The sequence below is a fragment of the Centruroides sculpturatus genome, unplaced genomic scaffold (genome assembly GCF_000671375.1).
Source record: "Centruroides sculpturatus isolate CEXI.00-Female unplaced genomic scaffold, Cexi_2.0 scaffold78, whole genome shotgun sequence".
Lineage (NCBI taxonomy): Eukaryota > Metazoa > Arthropoda > Arachnida > Scorpiones > Buthidae > Centruroides > Centruroides sculpturatus.
Window position 1 is genome coordinate 65,733 of NW_019384629.1, and position 23,493 is coordinate 89,225.

The 23,493-nt window shown below is 33.4% G+C and overlaps 1 protein-coding gene across 2 annotated transcripts in view; it reads right to left on the reverse strand.

Annotated features, from left to right (window-relative positions):
* LOC111625691 (activin receptor type-2A-like) overlaps window positions 1-23,493 on the reverse strand; it is a 94,757-nt gene that overhangs the window by 50,496 nt on the left and 20,768 nt on the right. For both annotated transcript variants that reach the window (XR_002756767.1, XM_023368901.1), the window contains exons 3-4: window positions 15,317-15,478; window positions 5,052-5,371 (exon numbers count right to left, since the gene is read on the reverse strand). Coding sequence is in view for 1 of the 2 variants with exons in the window: in XM_023368901.1 (XP_023224669.1) it covers window positions 5,052-5,371; window positions 15,317-15,478 (482 nt within the window). In the remaining variant the exon portion in view is untranslated. The remainder of the gene's footprint in view (window positions 1-5,051; window positions 5,372-15,316; window positions 15,479-23,493) is intronic.

Genomic DNA, 23,493 nt, shown 5'->3' on the forward strand with positions numbered 1-23,493 from the left:
CATAGAAGACATGCTAGAGACCATGAAACATCACACAACAAAGTCACACGTTTCATATGATATTGCTTTGTCGCACACTTGTGAAACAATCTTATAACTCAAAAATGAAGTCATGAACCCCTAATTTTTATTACATTTTTAGATTCCTCATTGCAATTAATTTAAAATGGCAAAGCTTAATCAAAATTGATCAAAAAAGATTTTGAGAATGAACAATTCTGTAAGCCAAATAGAAAAGGCTTTGCTAACACTTAATCTCAAATATGGTAATAAAACTCCAGGTAAAAGTGCTGCTTGTTCAGTTTGTTTAAGTTTTGATAAAAAAACAATACATCACAGACACAATCAAGTAGCAAATATAATACAACAAAAAATAAAAATTGGTAGACATCCATAAGCAAAAAATATAACTTCAAAAATTCTAAGTCAAATTATTCCAAATTTTCTACATAAACTGTTTTTCTAAATTATGTTAATAAAATACATGTATGCAATTTTAATAATATAATTTAGTGTAATTGATAAAAACTATAATTAAAATAATTTAATTTAAAAAATATGATTATATTGATTATATACATAATCATCTCCATATGCCTTAGAAGAGTGAAAGCATTTCATTATATATAACAAAAGTGAAATAGTTCAAACAAAATGAATGGCACAAGCCCAGAAACAACTAGTAAACTAGTTTAAAAAAGTTATATGACCACAAAATATTATGTGAGCTTCAGTTTACTGATTTATAGTTCAATAAATTAAAATAATTTTGTGAAAATCAGAATTAACTGAGTAATGAGAAGGAAAAAACCTATCTAAATTAGAGAATGAACAGTTCTGTAATAATTCTATTATTATATTCGTAGATTAATTTAATGTAACTCTGCTTATGTTATTAAGAAAAGAAAGAAAAGAAAAGCTGTAACTGCTTTCCAGCCCTCAAGCTTTGTTAACTCTGCTATTACTTTGCTTATTCAGAGAGCACTCTTCATTCCATCCTCCCAGGCATTAATTGATGAAGAATTACAAATTATCAACAGAGCAGTGCACAATGCCGGATATTCTAATTCCAAATATCAATATCTCTACAACCGGGTCATAAACAAATTGTTTCCAAAATCTTTCCTCTGCAACAAAGTCTAAAGATAATAAACCCTCCAATACCGTACTTGGGCACCATCTCACTAAAAATAACATGCATATTCAGGAAGCATGGTTTTATATTACCTATAACCACTCAACCATCACTACAAAGAACATTGTGCAACGATAGAGACACTCTCACGTTGAATGAAAAATCGGGGGTTTATAAAATTCCATTAAAACATACAATATCAGGGGAGGAAATTATCTATATTGGAACTACCACCAGAATGATATGGTCCCGCATCTTTGAACATCAAGAGGACATTAGAAATAACAGACCTGCTACAGAATTAGCAAAAAAGGTTCTAGACCAAGATTATCTTTCACTTTGGAACCACATTAAATTAATTAAGCATTGCAATGATCGTAGGCAAATATTCATATGGGAAAACCTTTACATATCTGCTGCTTTGCCATGTAATGCGCCGACACTGGAAATACCACAGCTATAGATAACTTTATTTAAACAATCCAAGTTATAATTTTGTGATCTGATTTTATTCCACTACCATGCACAGCACCATTACTCAATATTTATATGTTTTGGGGAGTTCAAGTTATTACAGCATGTTTCTTTAAAAATATTTATTTATTCAATTTTTATTAATTTGTTCTATATTCCAACCACGTGCATTACGTAATTTGAAAAGTCCGTTAAAAGCTGTCAATTCAAAAACAGAGGTATTCGATTTTGCCTGAAGACAACAGAAAGATTGTAAACTGTCGAAAGTACTAGCGAGCATATCTGAAATTTAACAAATCGCTGTCAATAACACCACAACACGACAGTGTCCTATATAGCATCTTAACTGATTACCTCTGGCCAAATTGCTTTTGTATCTATTATTAAGTAGCCTTAATATAGCCTGATAAATACTGTAATCTGACAGATTGTTTTGTAATACTAGTGAATGAAGCTGATGCATATGGTACAACCAAGGTTTTAAATGTGCATTAATGTCTATAAGAATAATAATAATAAACAAGAAACATCACAATTACATAAAGCAGTAACTCTAGCCGACTCAAATAGCACACCATTAAACTTACATTCACATCACACCTACATGACACAACACATAAAAAGCATAGACACCATCAAGCAATCGTGGGCTCAAAAGGCATTCCATGGCAGGCATCCTTATGACCTGGCCCAGGATTTTGTTGACAAAACTGCGTCAAACAGCTGGTTAGATCGGGGATGCCTCTTTGGGGAGATGGAAGGATTCATGATTGCCATACAGGATCAGGTCATAAATACTAAAAACTACAGAAAACACATACTCAAAGATACAACACTCACAAATGACACATGCAGAAACTATACAACACATCACTTTTGGTTGCAAGCTCTTGGCACAGACAGATTATTTACACAGACACAATCAAGTAGCAAATATAATACACCAAGAGCTTGCAAACAAACACAAATTGGTAGACATCCACAAACCATACTACAAATACATTCAACAGACAGTATTGGAAAACAACACGCACAAAATGTACTACGACAGAGCTGTAATCACAGATAAAACAATTTACCACAACAGACCAGACATCACACCGTTGATAAACACAATAAAATCACATACATTATAGACATAGCCATTCCAAACACTCACAATGTACAAAACACATGCACTGAAAAAATTAGCAAGTACACAGAACTCGCCCAGGAAATAAGGCATCTGTGGAAGATGGATAGGGTGCTTATTGTACGAAGGCTGTTCGGAAAGTTTGCAGCCTTTCCTATATGCAGCGCGGCGATCAATTTAATTTTTGGCAGGAATAATTCAGTCATCTTTGCTAGAGATACAATACCAATTTCCACTTGATTTGTCATAAAGTTTTGCCATGACAGCTTAGCAGATAGTCAGTGTGCACATGCTTTGTCAAAAATGGAGAAGACGGAGACTCATGCAGTCATAAAATACCTGACGAAAAAAGGGTTGACCCCATCTGAAATCAAAGCTGACATGGATGAAGTTTTGGGAGAGTCTGCTCCTTCGTACACCACTGTGAAAAAATGGACAGCCCTTTAAACAGCTGGCAGAGAGTGTGGAAGATGACCCTCGCAGTAGACGGCCATCAACTGCTGTCACTGAAGAAAATATCGACAAAGTTCACGATTTGGTATTAGCAGATCGCCGTTTGAAAACGCGTGAGACAGCTGAGACAACAGGCATCTCTGTCGACAGAGTACACCACATCCTAACTGAAAATTTGGGTATGACGAAGGTCTCAGCAAGGTGGGTGCCACATCTGCTGACTGCTGAGCAAAAACATATTCGCGCTTTGATATCAAAGGAGTGTTTGGACTTCTACCAGAAAAACCCACAGGATTTCTTGCGTCGGTTTGTGACTACCAACGAAATGTGGATCCATTACTACAATCCTGAAATAAAAGAACAGTTGAAGCAATGGAAGCACCACATTTCGCCACCACCAAAGAAGGCAAAGACAGTTCCATCAGCGGGGAAAGTAATGGCCTCGTTTTTTTGGGATGATAAAGGCATCATCTTTATTGATTACCTAGAAAGAGGAAAGACCATTAATGCTGTCTATTACTGTAAACTTTTGGAAAACTTAAGAAAGAAATCAAAGAAAAGAGGCCACACTTGAAGAAGAAAAGGGTTCTGTTCCACCACGATAATGCACCTGCACATTCCGCCAGAATCACTGAACAAAAGATAAACGAACTTCGCTTCCAATTAGTTTCACATCCACCGTACTCACCTGATTTGGCCCCCAGTGACTTCCACCTTTTTCCAAACCTAAAAAAATTCTTGGCTGGAAAGAGATTCCACTCAAATGACGAAGTCATCTCTGAAGTGAACGAGTATTTTGCACACCTTGACAAATCGACCTATTGTGATGGCATAAAAAAGCTAGAACATCGCTGGAATAAGTGCATTGCTAACAAAGGAGACTACATTAAAAAATAAAAAAACTTATAACATTTATTTTGTTTATTGTTCTATTTGAGACCGCAAACTTTCCGAACAGCCCTCCTACCTGTTGTTCTCTCCTGTACAGGTGTGCCACACACACTACACAAAAGCCTGGGAACATTACAATTGAGTAGAAATACATACATCACACTACAGAAGGCCACTATATTGAATACATGCCACATTGTTAGGAAATTCCTGAATACAGACACAGACACACTTATTTAATTTTAGTTCTTGGTTGCTATGCCTTGACTCTGTTCCGGTATAGTACACAGCCACCAGTGTGTACCAAGTATAACCCACTAAACACAACATAATAATAATAATAATAATAATAAACATATAAATTCTTTTTTGATTATCAAAAGTAATTTTTTAGAACTACTTAATTTTTTTTCTTAAAATCACCAATTTCTTAAATAATTTCTCTAAATATATTAATTATCCACAATGACCATGCAAAATACTCAAATTAATTGTAAATTTCTTAATTCCTACATATAAATGTCTCATACTAAGAGCCAAATGAGCTTTAGAGCTTTAAGTAAATTTTATAGCTAAAATTAATTGAATTATTGGTACTGTGTACTTCATCATAACAAAACTGCATATAAGGACATCCATAGGATGGACGAGATGGTAAAAGGTGTTAACATACCACTATACAATGTCAGTTCAAAGGCAGATTAGAAATTTCAAAATGTTTTACAAGTAGTCTGTTTCAGACATGTCAGCCATTAACATATAGTTGCTCCCACCTTATCCCATTGTGGATTTGACCAAACCCATGATGGGCAAGGAAAAAAAACGTCTTCTTAGTATGTATAGGACAGAGTTTAAAAAAAGCCACATAAATTGCAAGTAATACTAAATTACATTATATAAGTATTTTATATTAAATTTAACTAACAAGAAAATTTAGTCCAATAAAAGCATTTTTTTTTAACTTACCTGTGGAGGAAATATTTTTACTGCCACATTTACATTTAGAATACGTGCTTTCCAGACAGATCCAAATCTTCCTTGGGCCTTGACTTCTATCAGCTGAATTGGATGAGAACCCAACAATGGTGATGGTAGTGGTGATACTAATGATTCAGCTGTTGGTACTTCATTAAAATATAACATTCTATGATTTCTATAGACCCAATAAGCTACAACAGTTATTAGAGTTAGCCCCACAAATGGAATCAGTGTACACATCAAAATACTAATAACTTGACTACCACTGCTGGTTAACTTAATGGGTATACTTGTTATTGGTTTAGCAGCTAAAAAATTAAATAAACATCATCTTATGAACTTGTCATTTTGTAAAGAACATTTTTAAAAATTTAAATTCAAAAAATATTCAATAAAAAATGCTATGTTAAATTTTAACCTTAATTTAATACCAAAAATTTCAATNATTTAGCTCAATGCCAGCAATCATTAGTAACATAAAAATTATTATTCGAGTTAATGAAACATTTAAACAACTCTTTTCAGTTCTACACTTAATATTCTGTTGTAAAAATTCCATGTCTAACGTCGCCATAACAGCTCAGCAAAAAAAGTCACCAACCAACTTGGGTTATAGGAAAAGTACAATCGAAGGGCTAATTAAAAGTTATGAAAGAGGCAAAAGGTTAAGAACCCGAACAGTTAAAAATCACCAAGTTCACGTATAATAAAAACATCAAGGACATCATGAAGCAAGTTTCAGACAAAAAACATTCTAAAATTGTTTACAAAAGAGCTCCTAATTTGAATAGTATTCTTAGAAACGACAAAGACAAGCTTAAGAAAGAAGAAAAAGCGGGCGTGTATAAAACTCCGTTTGAAAACAAACAGCTAGGAATTAAGAAAGACTATATTGGAGTCACAAGAAGGAATTTAGCTATTAGACTTAAGGAACACAAATATAACATTAATAAAGGACACTGCAACACTATTTTAAGTATGGCACAAGCTGAGGCTTCAGTGGTTAAATGTAAACATCGATGATCATATTGAAGATGAAACTTTTACTGATAATATTGATTGTCCCAACAAAATATTATCGGATAGGGAAAAATTTAATACAGCACTGGCGATAACTAAAAATATTGCAGATATTTTGTCTAATTATGGAACGCAAATCTTCAATAAATATGTAGAGGGATTAAAAGTAATAGAAAGCAATGCAAAAAATGGAATTTCTCTTTTTGAACATGAGAATAGTGGGCTTAGTACAATTGAACCAGAAGAATCTGAAGAACAAATTCGGTATAATAACGAGCCCCGTTCAAATCGATCAAATAAAAACTTAAAATTTAAAACTAAAATTAAATCCAAAGGACATCTGAAGAGAAAGACTAAGCAGACCTCTTTTTACAAAAATAAAATTAAAATACAGAATAAAAAATAATATATTTATTTTACTTTATTGGTATACCTACCAATCTACTTTAAATTTCATTACCTATATTTCACTGATTTAATGATACTTCATAGTTTATTGATTACTTTATTGAACAACATTGTAACTGAATTTTAATAAATAAAACTATAATTATTTATAATTGTGTAGTTATTATCAAAATATTAATTATAATAATAGCGCATACACTTAGTATCCAGCCGGAATATAGGAACATGCAGTCAGTATGTATAAATAGCCAATTGAGTATACATATCATATGTATAAATAGCCACGTATATAAATAATTGCTCGTTAAAATTAGTTTGTTTTATTTGGTTAGGACAACGAGACACCGAATATGCCGAGGGGGGAAGCATTCCAGGAAGACTTTTATGAAAAGCTTGATCTATTTAAGTGTTACTAATTTGAAGAAAACATGGAAAAATCCAGCCCGTTGACCATGCCCGAACCCTCGACTAACTAACTACAAGGGTTTGGTGGTTTTATGCACTAGGCTACTAAAAAGCGCTTATTAGAATTCAGAAAGTACCGTTTAGAAATGAAAACACTCGAGTTGTTGAATGAAGAAAATTAAATTCTTATAGACTTTTCACAGGATAACACTTTCGATTCCACGCAGTCCACAACATTACCAGGAAACGATGTGAAATAAGACGAATTCGTACCTACGGGAATTTTCTTTATTAACTGTATTTTAGAATACTTTCTTGCGATATACAAGTAGCGTAAGAAATTTAAGAAAATCTAATTGTAAAAACATGTAGCGCCATCTATTGGAGCCGCGTGTAATTCAGCAAATCAAATGGTTTTTTTTAATTTTTTGCCAATAGACGGCGCTACGTGTAAACCAACAAACAGTATGGAGATAAAAGTTAATTGATTTAAATAAATCCAGATATTTTGGGGTGGAATTTCAACATTATCTAAGTTAGCATTATATAAACGTAACTGCCGATTGGTCGAACAGCCTAGGCGTGTATAGCGAACAAAAAACAAACAATCATTGTCATTTATATAGATTATTACTTTTTATTTTTGAAATTCATTTACTTTTATCTTTTAAACTATTATTTTTTAATACCAATTAAAATATATTCATTTAGAAAAATTACAATTTTTAAATCTACAATACTAAATTTAGTGAGAAAATACATTTATATTCTTATTACTTAATGTTCATCTTTTTCGAACAGCAAAGTGAAGAACAATCATCCAGAAGGGTGTTCTTACGATATGAAACTACGATCTGGCTGATAAAACAGAATTTTCTTATTTTATAGAATAATTTATAGATATTTCTGAACAAAAACTATTATATATATATATATATATTATTTACATTGGCTGAAACAACTATTTTCTTCTTGCTCTTGGTCTTTTCTTTTATCCACAGGATAGTTACGTACAAGAGTGCAACANACATCTTTAAAAAGAGAATTAGAGAGCTGTCCGTCTTTTAAGCGACGGACTTAGCCCTTGGAAGTAGGAAAGAAGAGAAAGCATGAGGTTTGAAGTGTGAAAAGAAAGGAAGATAGGAAAGTGTGAAAGAAGGCATGGGACCCATAGGCGCCTCGCATCGGGCATTTATTGAATCCTTAAAATTGATTTAACAAAAAGCCAGATGCAACTGGCAGTGGCTACATAAAAAATTTTGGTCCCGACAATATAAACTTAAAATAACAGAAGAACAAAGAAAATTGAACACCAAAAAAGTATATACAGTATGTACAATTTAACCACAACTTGTGGTTAACATAATTGGATGTGTCCAGTGTAGTGGTCAATTCGGCCACTATGAAAAGTCTGATGGTTCCAATCAATTGTTCTAATTGTTGAATCATATTCACCATTCATGTAGGTCGAAGACATACTGCTGTCCATCAACTCGATGGCTTCTACAATGATCTTCTATTGTCGTTGTATTCCAAGAAGTTTCCGGAGTTGTTTCACGTAGCTTGGGCAGTGCTTATCCATTGAGTTGTGATTTACCTCTGTTAGACTGTTTCTTACACAATTTATGCATGTTGCTGGCCCCTCTTTGACGCAATCTTTATAGATGTGAGCACCGTTACAGTGACTACACACCTGTTCCTTTTCTTGGCATTCTTTCGCAAAATGTCCGAAGTTCAAACACTTAAAGCATCGTATCACTGTTATGTGGTCGTAAACTGTGCACCTAACCCATCCTATGTACAATTTTTCTTCGTTTATTAAAATTTCTCTGATCATGGGTGAAACCTCCATTATCCAAGTCTGTAGTGTCGAGTCTTTTTGAGGAATTGAGTATTTTATTTTTATCTGCTTCTCTACAAATGTTTCAGATAAGTTCTCTGATAAGCACATGTTTTGTTCGTACATTTTATGTACGAGCTCCTCTTTTTCAATATCCTTTGGGACGGAGACTATTTTTATAGTTGGCAGTTTTTTCTTCCTCTCAACCGTTTCCAATTCTTTAATCTTATCTAATTCTTTTTTCAATGTTGTCATATCTTCTGAACTTGTTAATTCCACTACCACCCCTCCATCTTTAATCATTCTCATCTGTTTGACACCAATATTTATATCTGTAGGGTTGACATTTTTAACCATTATCTTTTTGATTTCTTCAGATGTTTTCTTCTTATTTTTACTATGAACCAATATTGAGTAACGGGGTGTTGGCGTAGGAAGAGCAATATCTGTTTGTTTTCTCCCCAATTTAAGTATTTCGCTGTAACTTGTATTTTGTGTTTGCGCACTAATCGGTTTAGAGTAGCTCTTATTTAATTCTGTTATATCCCCTTGCACTGTCGTTATTGCATCTATAGTTTTCTTTGTATTCTCTGTAATTAACTGTTCTAGTTCTCTTTTTATATCAGACCTCTCCTCCTCTTCACTTTTCCCCGTTTCTTTCATTTTTCTAATTTCTCTAATTTCCTCTCTTAATTGTTCAACCATCTGAAGTGTTTTTTCGTTATTTTGCTGTACAATTTCTTTTATTTCCTCTTTTAGATTCCCTAGGGAATCTCTATCCAACCTTGTTGTTGATCCTATCTCTATAATCTTTATCTCTGCTAATTTAACTATTTTCTGTATGGAATTCATTATTATATTATAATGATCAGGAGTTGACATCCTGCCATTTCTATTATCTTCGATGTAATCTTGTAATTCTTCTATAATATTACTTGTGTCTTTGTTAAATTCTTTTATCAAATCCTTCCTTTTTTCATCCATAATTTTAATTAAAACACTTATTTTAATTTATCTTATTAAATAAAGAGATAATTTATTTTATCCAAGTCACTTCCTGTTTACTTTTAATATCGCCAGATGGTCTGGCAAATAGCAACAGGTGTTCCGGTCAATCACCGTTGCTATAGTAACGGCCGTTATAAAAATCGTTATTTAAAGTACAGTGGTGGAAAAGCTGATTTTTTTCTTATTTTATAAATTGTCATAACTTATCAAGTTAAAAAGATTCTTAAACCAAATTTTTAACGAAAGTTACTGAACCGTAGGACACACTAAAACCGTCGAAATTTTCGTCGATTAATAATTCCCTAGCCCGATGCGGGCCTTCGATTCCCGATACTATCCTCTCGGAAAAGTTAAATAACTTCTAAAATAATAGGTCCTAGACCTCCAAATTTTAATACAGTACTCACATATGCATACGGTATGGTCCCCCGTTGCCGTTTCCGGAAGATCAACTTCCGTCGTCCGGAAAAACGATCCGAATTATCCTGAATTTTCAACTTCCAATAACCTCCGAAAAAAGGGTCACACTTCCAAAATTCCAACACCACTGTATTCCTTACGTCTTGCCGAATCCAAAAATGTATAACAACACAGGTTAGAGATAAAATCCTCGGAAATACTGCACGATTTGCACGAGCTCACTTTAACCACGACTCTCCCAACTGCCGACTCGACGCCCTCTCTAAATATACGTACAGTGAAATCTCCAATAACACTCCTGAATAGCAGACAGCTCTACTTAATGGATATTTTTACAATCCCCAGACCCTTCAAATAGGACATCTATAATATGTATCTCTAAATAACAGACACTCTAAACAACGAACGCCATAACCTACCTCATGAAAACAGAAAGTCCCACCTTCAATATTCAGAAACAATTAATTATGTATGAAATCTTTTAAAACAAAAACAAAGAATCAGTTTGAGTACTCTTTCAGGGAACAAATTTCGACTGTAAGCATTGAATAAAGACTGGCTTAAAATAGGAATAGGGGAAGAAGACAGGTTGTAAAAAGCCAAACAATATTCTTTATCTGTTAGAGAAGACTAATCTGGTTACGTTGTCAATCACTATCATCATACATACTAATGTTATTAAACTTCTGTCTTATTGTTGGAATTAAGCTTATGGTACCAAAAAACCATAAACTTTTCCAAAGTTATTCATTCATTTGACAAGAACCATAGTACAGTAATAATGAAAAAAAAAAAACAGTTTTAATATTATGACATCAACATTTATTTGGTGAAAGTTCAAAAGTCGAGTTACAAAGACGATTTGCCAGCCACTTTATAGTGTATGAAGATATTCGGTTTTCTCAAATTTATGACATAATTTATGATCTTAACAGCTTTGTGGTGGCTAAAGTGAAATTTTTAATAGAACTGTGAGAACTGATAGGGAAAGGGAAAGACAATGCAATACAAGTAATTGGAGAAGAAATAAATGCAAATGGATAAAGCTGTTACTGGACTGCAAAATTTAGGAAACACCTGTTATATGAATGCAGTAATTCAGTGTCTGTTTCTTACTGTTCCCTTATCCTCTTACTTTATTAGTGGAACCTAAAAAATGATGTAAATAGGGATAAGAAAAGTTGTAATTTAACAGAAGAATTTGCTATCATAATTAAATGTTTATGGAGTGGTAGTTATAAATGTAATTTTTAATAAATCAGTTATTGAAAAAAGTAAAAATGTTTAAAAAATTACACCTACTTGATAAGTATAAAGCAGATAAATCACTATATCAATTTTTATTAGTTGATTAGATCATAAATGATGTTATAAATGCAAGAATATGGAATACACTTTCCACACCTTGAAGTGGCTTTGTAACTCAACATTCAAACTCTCACTGCTAAACCAACCTTCGTCCACCGTTCTCTTTGTAATAACAGTTTCATTTTTCTTTTTCATTACTTCCACTTAGATCATTTTTGATGAATTAATAATTAATCAATGTTAGTTTTGTCATAATTTTTATATTCCATTTAATTAAAGTATCCTTTTCAATCTATTTCTTTTTAGAATTCAATTAAAATATAATTTTTAAAGCTGAAGAGATAAATAATATACTGTATAGTGCTGTATAATACTTGCTGTAAGATAGTCTACCGAAAGAATTATTTCGGATTAAAGAGACAACCATTCACTGAATGAATATACAGCTACAATTAGTAAATTCAACATATGATTGAATATACTGTATATATTTTTTAATTATATATGCTACGTGTACTTTTTGGTATTTTCATATTCCTAATGAAAATTTGATGTTTTTGTAATATATCATACTCTTCACTATATGACGACTGCATTAAAATACAGTATGGCCACTGGTATGTACGGTACAGTACTTTCCAATAGCAGACAAACTTCTTGGTCTCGATGGTGTCTGCTATTTGCAGATTATAGTGTTCTTTAAAACAATGGTTCTCAATTATTTATGGGCTCAGAGCACACTTAAAAAATTATGCAAAGGTTGCATCACACTTTTTATTATTAAATAGTCAAATCTCAGTACAGTGATTATCAATATGATAAAATCCTCTTTAACAAAAAGAAATATAGTACCATATGCACTTTGTATTAGGTTAACATTGGTTTAACTATATCCTCTACTGCAATAAAAACAAATATATAAATTCAATATTTTAAATATTTTTTTTTCGAAAAATTTTTTTTAATTTTGTAGACCTGAATTTTATTGGTAAAATTGCTGAAACATTTGTTCTGAAAAATATTTTGGAAGGAAGAAATTGTCCTCAAGTTTCTGGATACAAATTCACTGAGTTCAGCGTTAATAAAGTTCCTTTAGTATTAACATAAGCACTTTCGATGAGTGTATAACTGTTGTCTTCAGGTGAAATGAACAAATTTTAACGAAACAAATGAGCAGAATGTTCCAAAGGAACAAAATATTTAAATTCAAACCAGGTGTCCAGAAATTTCGTTAAGAACGTGCAAATAATTTTTGATATGTTCGAATCTTTAAATTTTTACAATGCTAGCGGCGCATGCGTGGAAATGCTACCGCATTGGCGATACGATGTCAGGCGCATTTCGTTTTTTAGATGCCAATACAAGGCAATCCACACCCCGGGTAGATTGAGGGTGGGAACATTTCATGCTTCTGTAGTAGCCATGAGAAGTGCTTCCCAGATGAACACAAACCTTCGATTGTTGCAGCATTTAATTATTACTGTTCTGGGACATAACGGGTTGTTGTCTTGCTCAAGAACTTTTTTAGTGAGCTCTGTAGAACATCTTCCTTTGGCTACATCGTCCTGATACTCAGCAAGGCGGGAGGCGAGCATTCTTGTTGTTGCTCCTATGTATCTTGTAATAGCTCCCGTTGCCGGATTTTCTAGGTGTATTGTGTAAACCCCTGACTTTTCTAAAATGGTCAGCCTGTCCCGATCATTGCAGATACATCTGCATAGGTTTGGTAGGAGGTTATGGGCAGTATGAAATTATACCGCTGAAATATACGGCTGATGCGTGTAGAGTTTGGTCCAAGATACGGCAATGACAACTGGATCACGGATGCTTTTTCTTTTCTGTACAGCGTGGTTACTTTACCTTACAGAGCACATGTTTATATTTGCCATGCGTGAATCCAGCGAGAGATACTGCTAATCCGACGATGTCTAATTCAATTTTTGTTGCTAGCTGCATCAATGGAAGCAGTAATGCCCTTCTAACGAGTGCAGCAATGGCAGCATTGATGTACCGCGACGGTTGGAAAGCATCTGCCGGGATAATATACGGTAACACATTAGATTTGTGATGAACAGCAAATTGCGGCCCTCACCGACTTTTGTATACACAGATCCAGGAACATTATTGATTCCTCATGCTCCTTCTCCCAAGTGAAACTGATAGTAGGGTATATGCTTGAGAGTTGCTGCACAAATTTGATAAACTCCTCCTCTGTGTTCTCCCATACTATTAGGATATTGTCAACATAATGTAAGTATACACACAGATAACTGATGATAAGAGGGGAGTTGAAAATTCTACACTCAATTTCTCTCATGACGAGCTCGGCCAAGACTGCAGATAGCAGGGAGCCCATAGGAACTCCTCGCTTCTGAAAGTAGACGCTCTTGTTGAAAAGGAAATAATTGTGCTCAGTGATGAATGTCAGCACATCACGTATGTCTAGCACTTGTATGTTAAATCCCTTTTTGATGATCAAGGAGTTGGCAAGTATTACAGCTTCAAAAACAGGTACAGATGGCTATAAGGACACCACATCCAACTTTTAGAAAGTATAGGAATCTTCATATGTACCACTCATTTTGGAAGCAAATGGTGGACTTGGCAGCTACAGACAACAGGGTAACATATGGAGATTCCGGAAGAAGTTCACACAAAAACTTTGCGAGAGTCTTTTCTAGGAAATATGTAGGATGCAATCTCTTGTTTACCATTGGGCGTAACGGCCAGTTTGCTTTATGCGTTTTCGGTTGAAAGAATAGCCTGAGGCATGCTACGTTGGTGGGAGGATCAAGACACCAAGTTAAAGTCGAGGCTACTCCTGGTAAAGCTATTATTTTCTTTGTCCTTCACAGTACTGTTGGTGTTGGATCGTTGTTTATCATCTGTGATTGTGATTGTGATAGGAACTCATTGGCTCTAAAGACAAAATCATCCTCCTTGCACAGAACAAATCATTTGTCCTTATCAGAGACCAGAAGCCTCAAGTTATTCGTAGCTAGGAATTGTTTTACTTGCTTCATGGTTCACATGGCATTTAGGCGCACCAGACGCTTGCTTCGCCACTGCAAGCTTTGTAATGATTTCTAACTCCATTTGTGGATACGTGGCTGCTGCTTGGCAGGATTTCAAATGCTGCTAATGCCGCTGGGACTAACTAGTTAACGTCGGTATTATTAGGGGGGGAGATATATTTGGGTCTCCTTTGTAGTATGCTGTGCACTTCAATGGGCACATCTTCTTCCATATAATTATAATACGGAGTGGTTGTTACCACCCTTCTTTGTATATGTGACGAGCTCATTAACCATTGAAGTTTTTCACTTAATTTCTTTCTTATCACCTGCGTAGAATTAGATGCTATGCTCCGTATTTTTCCTAATTCAATATATAGCATAGAAGGGTCACACGCTTTAGAGAATTACAGATGCGTCTGATAAGTTTGTAGTTCTGCTTCCACGAGGCACTTGCATTTATTCCTGATCAGCTTAGCTAAGAAGGATTTTTCTACCTTCGGAAGCATCCCTCGTAGGCACACCGGGAATGCCTTGCGTTTGAGTTGTATGCTCTTCGGTACTACCTGTTTTGTTCTGCACATCAAACTTTATTAATGCTGAACTCAGTGAATTTGTATCCAGAAACTATATAAAACTTGGCGTAAGTTTTTAAATTTAGCCTTTTTGTCCTCACAAGATTTTACATTAAACTTGAAACCAAGCCAAAACAAAACAAAACTAATTATGATAATTTCAAAAATTAGAATGCAAACAATATCAAAAATTTGGTTTAATTAATTAATATCCAACTTTTAATAACAAAGATTCAGAATCAAATAACACATTACCTGCAGTCATTGAAGATAAAAGAATAAGGGAGGATGGATTCATATGTCTTGTACATAAATCTCCTTCGCAACAACAAAAGAATAACTGTAGTTTTGATTCTCTACGAGTCTCCATGCAAGGTGTTTCACTGCTACAATCACGATGATTTCCAACCCAACAACCTATAATAGTATACATAATGAAAGGTTAATTTTTTATAAATTGTATTATTTGTAGTCAAAATAAAATATTCAATTCTTATATTTATATTCTTTTTTGTTTAAAATGTTATCAATGTTCTTCACTGCATAGATAATTTTTAATTTCAAATTTTAAATACACTTTAAATGTTTGGAATAAATAAAATAAATTATGTAGATTCTCATCAAGAAAAAGATCATACCTATACATATATGACTAATCCCTTGCATTTTTTATTTATCAAATTTCTCATAGCAGTAAAAATTTCTTTAGCCAGTCTATCTTAATGAGAAAGTGTTCAATAATAATAATATAAAAACCTCATCCCACTTAATGGCTACATTCTTGAATGAAGTACTTTTACTAGTGCAATGTTATCTTTGTGCCAGAAACATTACATCATATTCATCAAATCTTTCTTCTAAAACAGGGGTGTCCGACCTTTTTGTTTCTCTGGGCCGCATTGGAAGAAGTCAAGGAGTTTTAAGCCACAAGTATATATAATATATACTTGTGGCCCAATATACAAGTATATTTAAGGATTAACATGTCTATTACTTTATCACGAAAAAAGATATTTTAAAAAATTACTTCTACAGACACTTTCAATTTTTACTTAGAAATAGATAAATTCATTTATTATTATTATTTATTATTCATTTATTATAAATTCATTTATTATATTTAATATAAAGAGACAAATGAAAATTTATTTAAAAAACACAAATATTTGTTTTATTTGAGTCTCTAATTAATAAAAAGCAACAAAACACCATTTTAAAATGGTGTTTTGTTGCTTTTTTCAACTAATATATATATATGGTTGTTTTGTGCATTTTTATTCAACTAATATATTTATAAATAATATGTAGCCCAAAAAGTAGCCAAAGTGCCAAATGATATTTTTTACATCAAATTAAAAAACAGTAGCCACATTTAGTGCAATGTAGCCAAATCTTGCAATGCTGGAAGGAATACTAAATAAAGCTGAAGTTGTGACTCAAAGGAGGTAAATAGAGCCAAATGCGGGGAAAGGAGAGAAAGGACAAAAGATAAAGTGAGAAAGGCTGGAAAATTAAGGCTCAATATTTGCATAATAGAAGATCTATTTAACCTTTCTCACTACTTTTTATCTTTTGTCCTTTCTCTCCTTTCCCCAAATTTGGGTCTATAATCCTTTGAGTCACAATTCCAGCATTATTTAGTAATTTTTCCTCATCTCCAAGTATTTGAAAATATTTCCTTTCCACTCAAAAATAAAATATGAATAAAAGTTTACAGCATTGTGAAACTTCTTTTTTGAGTTTATGCTGTTAAATAATAAAAAAATTAAACATTTGTTGGTTTTGTTCACATGTTTATTGGGCTGCATTGGAACTTGCGGACAGTTGCATTGGACTGCGGGTTAGACACCCCTGTTCTAAAGATTTAAACATATTTCTTATCCATGATGAACTCAGGATATTTTTATTCCAAATTATAAATTAGAAGTTCAGACTATTTACAAAAAATTAATTTAATTTTTGAGTCTATCAATGTAAAAGGTGTACTTCTATGGTGCATGAAAAAGGTGTACTTCTATGGTGCATGAAAAGGATTAATTAATCCTTTTCATGCACCATAGAAGTACACCTTTTACATTGGTTTGAAGAAATCACTTCATAAAAACAATTAATAGGTAGATACTGTATTACATTATTGAAAATGATCAGACGTCAGCCTTTCATTTTAGGTTCTGACGCCTATAACATTAAAAATCAAAGTAAATCTTCTCACCCAACTGTCAAATTTATACTCTTTGTATCTTTGTATAAACTTGACAGTTGGGTGAGAAGATTTACTTTGATTTTTAATGTTATAGGCGTCAGAACCTAAAATGAAAGGCTGACGTCTGATCATTTTCAATAATGTAATACAGTATTTACCTATTAATTGATTTTATGAAGTGATTTCTTCAAACCAATGTAAAAGGTGTACTTCTATGGTGCGTGAAAAGGATTAATTGATAGACTCAAAAATTAAATTAATTTTTTGTAAATAGTCTGAACTTCTAATTTATAATTTAGAAGAAAAATATCCTGAGTTCATCATGGATTTGAAACTACATGCAAATTAAAGATAACTTGTATCCACCACTAGAGGGCTTGAACCTGATACAAAGTGTATAAATTTGACAGTTGGGTGAGAAGATTTACTTTGATTTTTAATGTTATAGGCGTCAGAACCTAAAGTGAAAGGCTGACGTCTGATCATTTTTAATAATGTAATATTTACCTATTGTTAATTGTTTTTATGAAGTGATTTCTTCAAATCAATGTAAAAGGTGTACTTCTATGGTGCATGAAAAAGATTAATTGATAGACTCAAAAATTAAATTAATTTTTTGTAAATAGTCTGAACTTCTAATTTATAATATTTCTTATGTAAAACAGTAGAACTAGAGGCTGTATACTTTTAGTCGACAACCCTTGATTCAGCAGACCTATTATCTGTTAGCTGAATCAAGAGTTGTCGACTAAAAGGAAGGGACATCCACTATTCTCAAAAGTTTTTTAAATCAAATGTATTTTAAAATGTGAGGCTGGAACAACACCCCCCGGACGGGAACCTGCTGTCGAGCTAAAGTCAATAAATCAGTGACTTATTACATAAATAGGACTGGTGTGACCAAGGAATGGGGTGCGAGACGATTTAATTTCGCATTCCAGACCTAATTGACAGATCTGCGATCATCAATCATGAGAAGGAAAGAGGATTGTCTACCGGGGTAACTTTGGATGGTTACCTTACAGAGAGTTCAAAGCGGGACCTGCTGACACTCCCATAGAGGGGGTGGCGGCTAAGACAGCTATGTCTTCTCCGGGACAGAAAAATACACATTAGGTAAAATTTACGAATCCGTCATCCGGGAAAGGGCTTGACCCAACTCAGGAGGGGAACGGCCCAAGGATGTTCAGCGACCCCGCAGCCCGAATTGCATCCCTGGCAACAGACCAAGGGAACAATAGAGTTACAGAGAACCATCATTTAAACCAACCAAAACCTCAAAATTTCAGGAAAAAAAAGGTTATAAAAGCCTGAAATTCCAAGAACATGGGGAGGATGCAAGCTGGAGATTAAGAATGATGATTTCAGAGAATGGATCTGGAATAACCCAGAGGACCCAGAAATCTCCCAAGAAGTGAACGGAAGGGACTAGGACTCGACTTCCCAGTGCCAATTTTTCCATCCCTCCAACCTCCAAGCCTCTACCTATGACCCTCAGGAAGCGGATTCTCTCCATTTTTATCTGTGCCAACCTATATAATCAGAAAACGGACTATCCGGAGAGCTCCTCTTCAGTGATGGACGCCTTTTGACCAGTCATTGGTATAATTCATTGTAAGCATGATTTTCCATACAAATAAATGCATTAAATTTGGAGATTCAGTCTGTGTGAGTCTCTCTGCGTCCAGCAAACCACTACCCCCATAAGGAAAAGGCTTTCTCGCGTCATCCTGACAGATTGCAGGCAAAGCGAAAGTCATAAGCTTTAACCGAAAGATCAACTTCACAAGGTTGTCGTCCGGGCTACCACACCCCACAAAAAACAATGAGCTTAAAAGTACAGAATGTATTAAAATGTTTTTATAATATATAAGAATGGATAAATTATTATAATAAATATCTATATTATAAAAAGGTAATGTTTGTAAGTAAGTAAGTAAGTAAGTAAGTACTGTAAGTTTGGATGTAGCGGGTAATCTCCGAAACTACTCATCCGATTTCAAAAATTCTTTCACCAATATTTAGAATGGAACTTCAGGGTGCACATAGAGTGTATATTATTCCGTAAACATTCATATAAATTCAAACATATCATCTAGGGCTAAGGCTTTTAACAGATGGCGCTACGAGTATGACGCCCTAAGTTTGCTTTTCTGTGAGGATGAACTAAAGCAGATCATCTTCTATCTATCTATGTAAATAAAAATGTAATGTTCGTTTCTTCCTACCGATTCCTTTGAAATTTTGACACAATGCTGCATTCGAATGCACACGTGTTTTTATATAATATACTAGCTGTTACCTGCGACTTTGCCCGCAGAGGTTTTGCAAGCAAACCCCATTTATATTCAATATTTCAACAACCATAGTAATTGTTATATAACACCTACCGCTGAGAATGATGAGAATTGCTGAGAATCAAACAAACTATTTTCAATTTGATCAATTTTCTGGAACATTTACAATCATTCTATGATCGAACCAATATGCAATAACAAATTTGAATTTAAAAAGGTTCGAACATTTGGTTAAAAAATCAAAATATATAAAAATATTTATAACAATGTCTGAAAGGTTATTAATTTAATACACTTAAGTACTTAATGAAGACTAAACATAACAGAAAATCACATGTGAAATAGTACAGTAGAAGCCGTTCTTCTGGTTAAGCCTTAATGCTCTCCCTCTCCCCCTGCTGGGGAATTTCGAAAAATACCTTCTAAGTGTGCATTCCCATGACATACCCTACTAAAACACAGATAAAAACAAAAAATCACATCTAAAATAGTACAGTAGAAGCCATTCTTCCGGTTAAGCCTTAATGCTCTCCCTCTCCCCCTGCGGAGGAATTTTGAAAAATCCCTTCTTAGTGTGCGTTTCCATGACGTACCCTATCTGTGTACCAAATTTCACCTCTTTAGGTTAAGCGGTTTGCTCTGGGCGATGATGAATCAGTCAGTGAGTCATTCATTCAGTCAGTCAGTCAGTCAGGACAAGCAATTTTATAATATGTATATATTATAAAATTATAATAATATATGTGTTGAATTTCCCACACTGGGGAGATGGACAGGATTAAGGCTTACAGTAATGAACTCTGCTTCTATTTATACTATTTCAGATGCGTTTTTTTGCGTTTTTGATTGCATTTTAATAGGGTACATCAAGAGAATGTACACTAAGAAGGGATTTTTCAAAAAATTCCCCCCCTGGGGAAAGTGTTATACATTTATAATAGATACATTTTGAGCCACAACAACGTATGGTGGAGTCTGCTAGTTGACTAATAAAGCTGACTCATTGATCCAATCTTTTAACATGCTCTATTTGCAGAAGAAAGAGTTTTTTTTTTTTTAATTTTTCTTTTAGGACAGAAATTTTCATTTGTTAAATCTAAAGCATATTAAATTGACAACCTACTGTTTAGTTTTTCTGAGAGGACATCTTTTATTGTCCATTGTGGTTCTACCATACTCACATTAGGGCAGCAGAGTAAACAATGATGCAATGAATATTTGATTACTATTCGATATGTTTCGCTATTCAGCCAAATACCTAATATGTAATCACTATTCAGCAAATACCGAATACCTAAAAACAGGAGTAAGAAATAACAAAAACACAGTAAATTAATCATTTTGGTAACCTTTATAAATGCTGAATATACATCTCAAGTTCAAGATAGCACAATTTTTGCTTATTTATGTAAAAAATCAAAGGAAAAATAATATAACTAACTTATTTTCTTAAGAGATCAAAAAAAAGTAACAAATCAAATGAAAACTACATACTTATTATGTAGTTTAGTCATCTATATACTCATATATAAAAGAAAAAGTCCCAATAGGATAATTAACGCAGAGCCAAAACTACCAGTGCTAGAAACTTAAAAATTTGAGTGTGTGTTCCTTTTGTAAAGTTTAGGCATGCTAAGAAAAGATTTTACAAAATTCAACCCTAAAGGGGTGTAAAAAGGTAAAAAGTTTGTATGAAAATTTTTACTGCGTGGGCACATTAAATCGAAACTTAGGTCATAAAATGTGAAAATAATAATAATCAATGATCTGTAAAGTGTTTTTATGAAATCATCCCTTATTATAAACTCGAAAATTAAATTAACTTTTTTGTTTCATTGTACAAAATTATTTATCATAACTGAAGTTAATAAGTGATAGGTTATGGTGCAAAAAAATCAACTTTTCCACATTTTTGGGAAGAAGTATGTTCCTCTTTTCTTTGTATACATTTCCTGCTTCACTAAGAAGCCTCTCTGAATACACACTGCTTGCAGGAGCTGATAAGTACTTAGCAGCCAGTTTGACTCAACATTCGGGAAAATTTAGATTTATGTGTAGCCCACCAGACAAATGGATCGTCATTTCTCTTTAAAGTTTTCATGCTCAAGTACTTATCAAGTACTTATGTTATCAACTCAATTTCATATTTATTTTCATATTTTCACTTCATGGTCCTTCTCTGTTCTTTTTCTCTTATTTATACATTTAGGTCATTTCATTGTTACCCATACTTGATATCATCACTTATCACATACTGCCATGACGATCATGTCTGTCAGCTACAACTGTCAAGAATTAACATGATTGGCGAAGCATAGTGACAGCAGGCCAATAGAGAGCAAGGTCTGCAATCCTTGCCATAATGCAGTTTGCACGCCAATTTTTGTACATGCATTAATCAAGCTGAATAGTTTGGTCAGATATTCGATATTCAGCCTGAGGCTGAATATACTATTCATTGCATCATTAGTAAAGACCCATAATATTCATGTCAACTCATTCATAAAAACTTCCAAGTCAACCAACCCAGATTTGACCAACAATCTGCAGAATCAGCAGGCTAATGTCTTTATAGTCTTGTTAATCAAATCATCAGTGTCATATGTATAAGAATCTTATAAACATCAACTCTTTTGTAAAACAGAACAGTTTCTTTCAACCAAATGGCAAATTGATAACTTCCTAATAGTTATCAATCTTAAAAAGCATATATTGTGAATCTTTTTAAAGTCTCAAGACTGAATTTCCCATCAAATTCATAATTTCATAAAATATATTTTTCTTTTATGACTGAAATCTGTCAATTAATTTTCTTAGATGTATGATCAATGGATTTTGATGTCAGTAAGAAAGTAAATTTTGAAGGTTCTTCCTGTTTTTGTTCATCAAAAACTTTTAACAAGAAAATATATAAAAATTCTTATCTATCTGAAATAATACAGGAAACAGTTTTGGATCCAAAGAAGCAAGATTTGCCAAATGTGAATACAATATTTACAAGAATAAAAAATACCACTGCACAGGCAAATAAAGCTCTCTCTCTAAAGTAATCTAATTAAAAAATAAACCTATAATATTTTTACTGTCTATTAAACATATCATTAAAAATAACTAAATCTATTAAGACTAAAATTTATGCTAATACAATGTTAAATTAAATAAATATGTATAACAAACATCACAAAGCCCAATATGCATATAGAAACATCACCAAACAATTGCCTAAATAATTGGGCTATAATTCAATAATTTAATAATTAATACCAAGTAATTTGCTACTACAGGTAGATGTTAGTTGCCATCTCTTATCCAAATTAATAATTACAATTTAAATAATTTATTAAATAATTTAGAATCATCTGGAAAAAAAACTGACCTGGAGTAGGGCTTGAGCCTGCGACCTCCACTTGCCATGCGGTACACTTGCCAGTTGCACCATCCAGACCCCAAGCAAGCNAAATTAATAATTATAATTTAAATAATTTATTAAATAATTTAGAATCATCTGGAAAAAAAACTGACCTGGAGTAGGGCTTGAGCCTGCGACCTCCACTTGCCATGCGGTACACTTGCCAGTTGCACCATCCAGACGCCAAGCAAGCCTTCATTTCCAGATGTATTTAAATTTATATATAACCTAAGGTGGTTAATCATGAAGCTGGGGACAACTCCTATGCCCATGGACTAAGTAAAACTCCACAACAGCACTCAGCTAGCTAATATTTTACCTGATGAGCTATATATACCTGATGAGATATATATATATATATATATTTATTTATTTATTTATATATACATACATATAAGCCAGTGCCATGATTAACCACATAAGGTTATATCTAAATTTAAATACATCTGGAAATGAAGGCTTGCTTGGTGTCTGGATGGTGCAACTGGCAAGTGCACCGCACAGCAAACGGAAATTGCAGGCT